General features: G+C 43.5%; 1 protein-coding gene across 1 annotated transcript; it reads left to right on the top strand.

The window, feature by feature from the left end:
- The first annotated feature begins 942 nt into the window (after positions 1-942).
- On the top strand, positions 943-5,553 carry LOC6902592 (vitellogenin-1-like). The gene is made up of 3 exons (XM_002133084.3): positions 943-1,104; positions 3,643-4,924; positions 4,978-5,553. The coding sequence occupies exons 2-3, from the start codon at positions 3,662-3,664 to the stop codon at positions 5,536-5,538; spliced, it is 1,824 nt and encodes a 607-aa protein (XP_002133120.2). The 5' UTR covers positions 943-1,104; positions 3,643-3,661; the 3' UTR covers positions 5,539-5,553.
- The last annotated feature ends 4,186 nt before the right edge of the window (positions 5,554-9,739 follow it).

Here is a 9,739-nt window from a genome sequence, read left to right as displayed (position 1 = left end):
TTTGGCTGCAACAAATGTAAGCGTATAAACATAACCATGAAAGATATTTGATATAATAACATACGTGACCGCATTTACAATTTTCAAATCAAAATCTTGGCATCAGCAGCAGCACGAAACGAGAAGGAGGAGGAGCCAGTCGCAGGACCAGTGGCAGGACCAGGACCAGGCCTACTAGAAGTCGCATCCATTGTCGTCTGTCTATTGTCGTGCATGTGAAATGAATTTAATGCTCAAATCTGAAGAGGTTGAAGGCCTGGCATGGCTGTGAAATTTGTTAACATTTATGCATTATCATTTTCAAGGCTTATGACATTTAATGCCAGCCTTACGATATGGAACGAGTGTGGGTGTGTGTGAGAGAGCCATGACATTATCGTGATGCCGTTTCATGCATTGCAAAGGCACTTAATTAGTATCGTCCTTGAGCATCTGAATTCTGTTGCTGATTTTCTGGTAAATATCCTTCGGCTCCTTGGCTCCCCCATCAACAGGTTTTCATTAAACTAATTTATTTTAATGTTTTTTTCCCATTAAATAAATGGAATTCCGTTTTGTATATTACAAATATTTGCACACTTTTAGTTAAGTAATTAATTAAAGCTCAATTAGACTGAAAATTCTACTTAAAAATAGCACACGGCAATGTTCAAACTAATGTAAAATAGTAGAGGAAGTAGTGCCCTGCATGAATCCAAAGTATTCATTAAATCATAGCTATACTCAAGCCTCCTTATGCTTTATGCTCCTTTATCGTCTTTCAATCTGATTAGGATCCTCAAAAACCAAATTTCCTTGTTTCTTTCTCTTTTTCACCACCAGAAAATCCAATACAAAGTGAGCGAGTAAAAAAACCGAAATTTTCGGTTTTAGGCAAGCGATTCGATGTAATGATCGAATCTAATTTATCTAATTTTATGATAAATCTGAAACAGTCGAGGCAGTAGGCTTTGCTTAACCTATAAGTGATTCAGAAAACATTATTTAAAACATAAAAATATATAGTGGAACACATTTGGATACAAGCTCAATACCCGTTTTTGATACGGTAACATCGCAGCTAAAAAATATATTTGTATGAAATAAAATTACATAAATTATCAGGTGAGTATAAAAAGTACAGTTTGTAGATAGTTTCATGGGTAACTTGTTTTCAAGCCTCTGCAGTCCCCAAATTGTGATCGTAATATTTATCCCCTCTTTACTGATCACAAACACAAAACATAAACTAATAAGATTTCCTCATTAACTTCATTTTCCAAGCCATAATTCATAGACTGCACTCCCATGGTGGGGGGGAAAATTAGTAATCGCAGTCGCAATACATGTATGTCCAGGACTTTCCCCTCCACTTTCCAATTAGGTTTCGTGGTGCTCGGTGCCCGCAATGTCATATTTTTGTGGATATATACACAATGAAATATTTGACAGTTGGGCATTGTGGGTAGTGCGGCGAGGGCATATAGGAATTTCCACTGTGGTTCGGTTCGTTTCGGTTAGGACCAGGACCATGAAGGAGGAGAAGGAGTAGGGGCAGGAGGCTGGTAACGTGGCGTATAATTAACAATAATGAAGTCGTAAAACCGCAATGCAATCAGCGATGCGCAAAGCACAGATACACACACACACCCCCACTCACGTACAATGGAAAAGCCAAATGGCATACAATGAACGGACAAGTGTGGTGGGGGCGGGGGGACCAGCAGGTATTCTGCTGCCTTGAAGTCAGGGTCACCCGGACATTATAAAATATTTATAAACCATTTGCACGCATAATTAGTCTGTCATTAAATTTGGGAGATTTTCGGCATTCGGCTCCGTGTCCACGGGTGCATCTCTGTGTTTGTGTGCCCCAGCCCCAGCCACAGCCACAGCCACTCAGCCACAGGATTCATGAACAGGATCTGATGATACCCTAATTAGAGAGCTTGATACCCTAAGATTACTTTAGCAGACGGCAACGTGCATATCATTGGGAAGGGAGTTTTTATGTGTGAATTATTTTTGTGTTTTAAAAGAGGAAATATTCCTTTATAATTTTTTTGTGTAAAAACTACAACTAAATGTATTTTTATGATGATTAAACACAAATTGCAATCGCTAATAAGTTCCTAACAATTTTTTAAAAGATATCTAACTCGACGAATAAATATATATCTTTTTTATCTGAAATAGATCCTTTGAATAAATAAACTTTTTTGATCATAAATTATGTATATATGTTTTTTCCGATTAATTAAAATCGAATCCAAATATCCTTAAAAACTATAAATACCATATAACCGCACTCTACCGCCATGGCTCACGTTAGTGCAAGTACAAGCATCGTTACAAAGTAATTATACCCTCCCGCCAAGGTTGCAGGAGGGACCCATAACCAAGAGATCCCCATTCGCGAGAAGCAGACGAGTCTATGCAGGAGAGGGGGGCAGATCTGATGGAAGGATGGGTTCTGGGGCAGTGGCTCTGCGGGTGGGGCGTTGAAATGTCATGTCATGTTGGGACAGGCGTCGGAGCGTTATGCATTGGCCTCCCTGTCGTATGAATGTGTGTCGCGGCTGTGTGTGTGTGTGTGTGTGGGTCTGTACATGTGTTTGGCCATAAAGTAATCAGCGGAAATGTCAATGGGCCGCCGCCATTTACTGATGTGTCGGCAACTGAGGTTTACACCGTCCGCAGCCGCCATCGCCATCGTCAAGGTATTCTTTATATATTGTCCTGTCCCCTGTTCTGTTGTTGTTTTTCCGAGCACACGGATAGGATCGGCTCTGGCTCTGGACCTGCCCCTGCCTCTGCTCTGCTCTGCTTTTGGCCATTGTAATTAAAATTTGCTCGTTGCATATGCAAAAGGGCGATTGGCGATTGGCATGGCTGCCGGTTTAATTGTGTGAATACCTGTCGGTCGCTCAGCCTCTCTCCCCCTCACTGAGTGCCATGGCAAATATTTTATGGAGCCGCATTGATAGGCGGCTTATATGAGAATCGGAAGCAGCGACAGGTCACAACAGCAATTCAGGCGAAAAGAAAACAACAAGCACAAACATCAGAGTGGCTAAAGTTGTAAAGTACCGACTATAGGAGACCCATCAAACTTTTGAAAATCCACCACAAAACTAGCGGAGCCGCGGCAAGGGCCGCAGCTCTACTCTTCCACCCTGTAATCTGTGTGTGCACAGATACACTACTGGTCAAAATAATAGGTACGTAGGGATAGTGCTTATTGGTTATGGAATAGCTGGAATGTTTCTGAATGCATGGCAGCCAATCTAAATATATTATAGATATCACTGGAGTCTGTATACCAAATTGGGTTGCTCTGGCAGAGAGAAGAACGAACAGACTATCTGGCTATAGGGACTCGGCTTCGGAAACGCTTCCTTCTGAGAGTTACACACATCCACCATGAACCTTATATATCCCTTAACTCTTTGAATACCGCGTATGAAAACTTTCACAATGAGAGAAACAAGTAATGAGCCGCAGAGATTTTCTTTTGAATTTTTTGAAAACAACGTAGTCCCATATCCCCCATCTGAACCCCCTGCCTCCATGTAATTTGGAAACCTGTTACCAAGTAGCATATCATTCATCAATCAATGAAACCCCAAAAACAGACAGAAATTAATTTCCCCTACCCTACAGGAATTGAAATACTCGGGAAATGGCATTCCATGGCGGAGTCAACTTTATTCCCTTCAGTGAACTCACCAAGGGGATAAAAACGACTGAGTTGAAGACAGCAAAGGGGAAGTGTCATTCTGAAAAATCTGACAAACTATCTGATCGATTTAAGGGGGGAACTTCGCAAAGATCACCGACCATATCCGGATGTACATTCCAATTGACCCCAAAATCTGATCGCATTGGAAGGAAGAACAGGCGGCCCAAGGAGGACTTTCACAAGGATCATAGTTTGAGCGTTAAGATCCAAAAATCATCTCCATTATCATCATCGGGTAAAGAGGTAAAGAAGAAGCGCATTAAGAAGATAAAAACGGGTTCCCCAGGGTCCTCACCATCGTGTGGGAATCCTCGTAAAAGCGTTAAGCGATCGTTGCATACCAAAGATTCTTCAGCCTCATCAACGCCTGGAAAAACCTTCCGAATAATTAAGCGATCAGAGATCCACAAATCCCAACCATCTCCGTATGGGAATCTTCCAAAGAAGATTAAGCGATCGGGGAAGACCCGCAAATCTCCAGCCTCATCATCGTCTGGTAGTAACCGCAAGGAGAAAGCCCGCAAATCTTCGTCTTCTTTATCGCCAGGTCGGACATTTAATAAGGACTCTCGCATGAACATGAAGCGATCTCCAGAGATGCAGAAACCGATGTCCTCTCCATATTCAAAAGCGGTCTTTCGTGGAATTAGCCGCATAAAGGCCAACCAATCCTTGCAGACCCGGAATCCTCAATCTTCATCATCGTCAGGTGGTACTTTAAAGAAAGATCCTCGCATGAATAGGAAGAAGCAATCGTCGGAGAGCTGCAAGTCGACATCGACGGATGAAGAATCACCGAATTTAAATTTTTCTCCACTGTCATCGTATGATGAGGAGATGAATACCGATCTCATGATTTCCCTTTCACCAATATCTGAATGCGCTTCCTCTGATGACGCATCTCCTGGGGGATATCGCATGACGAGACAACGGTCGTCAGATGTCCATATATCAATATTTGAATCGTCGCCGGATTCATGTATATCCAAAAAGAAGCGGTCACTTCTCGATCCGACATCTGATGAGCTCCGCACCAGGAAAAAACTTTTGAATTTGATGCATAAATCTCATCTGCGCACTTCAACATCGGTTGCATCAGTGCCTGAGAATGAAGATGGCGATACTCCCACAAACAAAAGGAGTCCCATATCGCAGAAGGGAACACCAAACTCCCCAAAGTCTCAGAAAGAAAGTCATCTTAAGGTACGATCCACTCCCCAACGAATTTCCCATTCTAATCCTAATGGTTTCCGCAGGAAAATGTGAAGTCCTGGGCCTGTACCTACGACGACTGGCTGGCATGCAAGCGAAGGCAGCGCAAGGAGCAGCAGTACCGACAGATGGAAGAACGCGCCGCCAGGGATTTTTACGCGGCTCAGCGTAAGGAAATATCACAGATGGTCTACCAGATGTGGCTGAAAAACAAGAAACGTGAGGAGGAGGCACAACGCGTTCAGAATCACATACAGGTAGCGGCACTCAATGCCAGCTTTTCGCTGAAGAGTAATCCCATAACAGTGGTCGCCGCTGCCAAACCAGCTCGCAATATATCCAAGGAGGAGATTAATCTGGAGCTTGAAAACTGGCGTCTGAAGAAGATCCAGATGCAGAGGTCCAAGCGCCAGGAGGAACAACTGGCGAAGATTAAGCACGAAGAGGATCTATTCCATCGAAAGAGACAGTCCGAAATGGCGATTAAGAAGTGGTTCAGCACCGTCCACACGAAGCCCAAGCCGGTGCCAATGAACCAGGGCTTCGACTCGTTGCGTGGCACAATCTCAAAGCTGTATATAAATCCACAACCATGGGTGCAGTAAAAAAAAAAATATTTTAAAAAATATTTTTAAAATTGAAGAATAAAATTCCTTTGTTTCCTTAGATCTCTAAAAAAAATACAAAAATTCAAAATGGAGCTTAGGCTACTTACTGATCATAAAGCAATTCTAGAGGCACTATCTTAATCATAAGATAACAAAAAAAAACTCCATTATTAGACTTCACAGAATCCTGGAAGAACCCGCTCCTCCAGACCCCCTTTTTTGCATAAGAAAAGAATCATCTTTCACTATCTTTCATCCTGAGATAAAAGGTGAAAAAAAAGAAAGTGCCAGTCGAAAGATAAATCGCCTCGTGTTTAGTGGTTAAAACAATGAAAGCCCTCCAATCCCTCGAGAGGGCCGCTTGCTGTGCCCATAAATAATGCAATGGAGAAAACCAGGGGACGGGAACCCGACGACCATTCAGCATAAGACAAAGACAGGTGCAAAGGATGGGGGGTGTCGCTTGGGGTCATTGGAGCAATCGGTGTGTACGGGGTTTATGCTCAGACAATGAACCGACCAGATATTTATCACACTGATGTCGAGTGATCAATAACCAGGAGGTGGGAATCGTAGGGGGCAGGGAGAGAGGCAGCAGACTCCCCATGCGCGATGATGATGAGTGATGTGCGAGGCATTGAACAATTGCCAAAGAAAAGGAGAGAATAAAGTGGATTAGAACACGGAAAAAACCAAAAGAAAGGAACAAGAAAGATGGAAGGCACACTTGAAGATACAACGATTATTTTGATGGCATTCAGATATTCTTCAGAAATCTAGAGGTAGAGCCTTGTCGCTCCGATATTTTGCTCATATCAGCGCGAGCAAGCGCAGCGTGTGAGCCGGGGGTTGGCGCTTCTTATACATATATAGGAATTGAATGGTTAGATAGAAACAAAAGATAGAAAAACTATTAGCATTTAGTCCGAAACGAAAAGATAAATCTACACAAATCATTCAGTACACAGAAGATTGAACCCCTATTTAACTATCTATCTATCTATCTATCTATCTATCTATCTATCTATCTATCTATCTATCTATCTATCCATCTATCTATCCAAACATCTACCTCTATTTCTTGACATGACCAGACATGCTACAACCACGAAGTCCAATCATGCATTCAGCTTTACTCCCAGTCAATTGAGTAGAATCGGGGGTTGGGTGCGGGTGCGGGTGCGGGTGCGGGTGCGGGTGCGGGTGCGACGCTGGTGTGGTGGTGGCTGTTCAATCTGGCCATTACTCCTTGTTCCTGGTCATGTGACTATCAAGCCGAAATGCACACTACAATAATATCAAGGCGAAAGTGCGTAAACAATGCAAACAACAAGGAAACGACGACGGAGACTCTGAGACACCCACTCTCTGGTCTTCCACTATCGACTCTCTCTCCCTCTCTCTCTCTGACAACAATAACATGCCTTGCAAAAGCAACAACAGCATTAAGAAGATGAAAACAAACAGCTCTGCTCGGCTACAGCAACAGTAGAAGCCAGCAGCACCAGCAGCAGCAACACAAACTAGTTAGTGCAAACTACATTGATGACGAATAACATGCTTCAATACCTTCCAAATTTAATCCTGCCAATGCGTCGGCCTCAATACACCGCTTGCCTCTATTGCCCAGACATCATCCATCGACAGACTGCCTCTCTCCTCGCCATCGCCATCGCCATCATCATCATCATTCTCATCTCTCTATCTGTAGCACACACAAACACATAGAAAAGTAAGCATTCGGCCTGGTCAAATGGCACAGTGTGTTGGGATCTAGACAGAACTACAGAGACGTATCTTCTGATTAAATTTTGGGTGTCACGCGGCATGGAGCAGCGCCCAGGGTACATAGAAAAATAGATCTGCCGCACTTATGGAACATCTGGTGCCACTGTCCACTCACATATGAGAGGCGTGTGGGCGACTGTGTGCGTGTATGTGTGGACAGGAAACCAAACCAACGTTGACCTCATCAAAAGGATTGCCAACGTCTTTTTGGTCTTTTTGTTTGCCAAGGCCTGTGCGCACACGGCCTTTGACTTTGGCCAAAGGCGGGGGAGGAATGGAGTGTATTTCAGGGGCAGTACTATACTACAGCTACTACGAACTACGGCCAAGAGCTGGGAAATTGTGCAAATGAACTTTAGGCCTTTGGCTTTGTTTGTTTGCATTTCGGGTTTTGCACTCCCCAAATCTCTAGACTTCTCTTCTCCCACTTGAAGCTCTACCGAAAACATGCTTTATTTTATTTTGAACAATATAATTTTGTGACTTTACAACACACACCGTCCCACCCACACACTCACACTCACACAAGTGCCAGTGCCAGTGCCAGTGTTGAAAGTCTAATGAAAATGGGCAGGGCACTCTTTTGCTCCTCCTCCCATCCGACGATGCCATCATCGACCGGAACAACAATTGAAATCTTATTGAGTTTTCCTGTCCTCTGCAGTTGTCCGAGCTTCGGAGCTTCTCCACTCTGGTGTTTTTCCTCAGCAAATTGTTATTTGCCAGCCACCCACCCATCTTTTTTGTACCGTATTGGTTTACAAAATTGGTTAAACCCTATTTGTTGGTACAATTGTATAAATTGACTTTTCAAATGGTTGATGATAATGTTGCGGCGAATATGTTGCATAGACAAAGTGGAAATTGTAACAGGATAACCAGTGTTTATATATCAGTGTTTGTTGATTGGATTGTAGTGATACGTTGCTCTACAAAATTCGTACTTCCTTCAAATGCTTGAAATACTTTTGAAAACGAACCTCCCTCATTAATTGTATTGCTCCATTTAATTCCACATTGAACTTTCTCCTCACATTACAATGGTGCTTGTAATAATTACCAGGGAATCCCAGTGACTGCAATTATCCTTCACTCTCGAACAATTGCCAAGTCAATTATGGAACAATTTTAAGCAGATATACTCGTCCTGGACAGGGACAGCCATTAGCACGCGAAAGAATTTTCAAGCAACAATTAATTAAGAGGCAAATTGAAATTCATGACTAGCGCTAATCAGGCGCTCCACATTTACATGAAACCAATACCCGGGGAAACATGGCGCGAAAAAAGAAAACTATTAAAGTGCTGAAGGGGAAAAAAAACCAGGAGAAACATGAAAAACAGGGGGAAATTATGTCAGCAATTAGGCAGGGGCCGACCTACAGGGTATGACACTCGAATGAGACTTGCATGGAGGGGACAATGGGGATGGGGTGCAGATGGAGATGGAGCAGCATACTGCCAGCAAGAGGATTTCAATGTAGCCGAGACGGACTGTAGGGCATCATTAAAAAGTCATTTACATGCAGGACTAGGCTCTGCGTCGCAGGACATTTAGTCGGGCATGGGACGGACTCTCCGGCAACTGACTCTCTCCGACAGTTTGTTAATTTTAGATTTGAAACACGTTTCCAACTCAATTTTATCGCATGTTACGCCTTGCTGCCTTTTCGCTCTACGCCCAATGCAAACAAGCTGCGGACATTTCCCTACAATTTTCCCTCCCATACACTCGCACTCGCACTCGTGCTAGTACTCTTCTGCTGTTACACGATGCGTTTTCCAGCGGCGCTTCTTGAGGGGAAAAAAGCGATGGCCAGGCACTTTACTGACCCAAAAGTCTTTAGAAATATATTCCAAGATTAAAACACCACCGGTACAAAGTCCCACGTGCAAAACCCCCGCCCTGGACTTTCTCCCCGCACCCTCGGTCATGAATTTTGATTTCAAGTGTCGCCATCGTCGTCGTCCTCGTCATTTCTATGCAGAAGGAAGGAGCGACAGGAGGACTGGATGGACTGGTCCAATTAGAGGGCGAAGGTTTAATTTATGCGCCTCAAGAACCTTGCTACAAATTGGCCATTGTTGCCATTGCTATTGATAGGTCTTTCCTCGGACTCCTTCCTGAACTTCCACTCACTTCTTTGGCGCGGACTCCGATTCCCACATGCTGCCTGCAACAGTGAAAAGTTTAACAAAGGCCTCCACTCACTCGACAAAGTTTTAATATAATTTTTCGCATAATATTTTCTCAGTTGGAAACAAAAAAAAGTTCAGTCAGTTTTTGGCCTAGGCCCGGGTCCTAGGACACCTGGCTGACCGCACGCATGGGAATTGAGACAGGTGGCCGACGGACACAGTGGAAAACTGGAAAACTGGAAAACTCATAAAGCTAATTAAGAATTGTGCC

Source organism: Drosophila pseudoobscura, chromosome 4, assembly GCF_009870125.1.
Source record: "Drosophila pseudoobscura strain MV-25-SWS-2005 chromosome 4, UCI_Dpse_MV25, whole genome shotgun sequence".
In the NCBI taxonomy this organism is placed as follows: Eukaryota; Metazoa; Arthropoda; class Insecta; order Diptera; family Drosophilidae; genus Drosophila; species Drosophila pseudoobscura.
The sequence above is the reverse complement of the archived record's forward strand: the minus strand, read 5'-3'. Positions and strand labels throughout refer to the sequence as shown.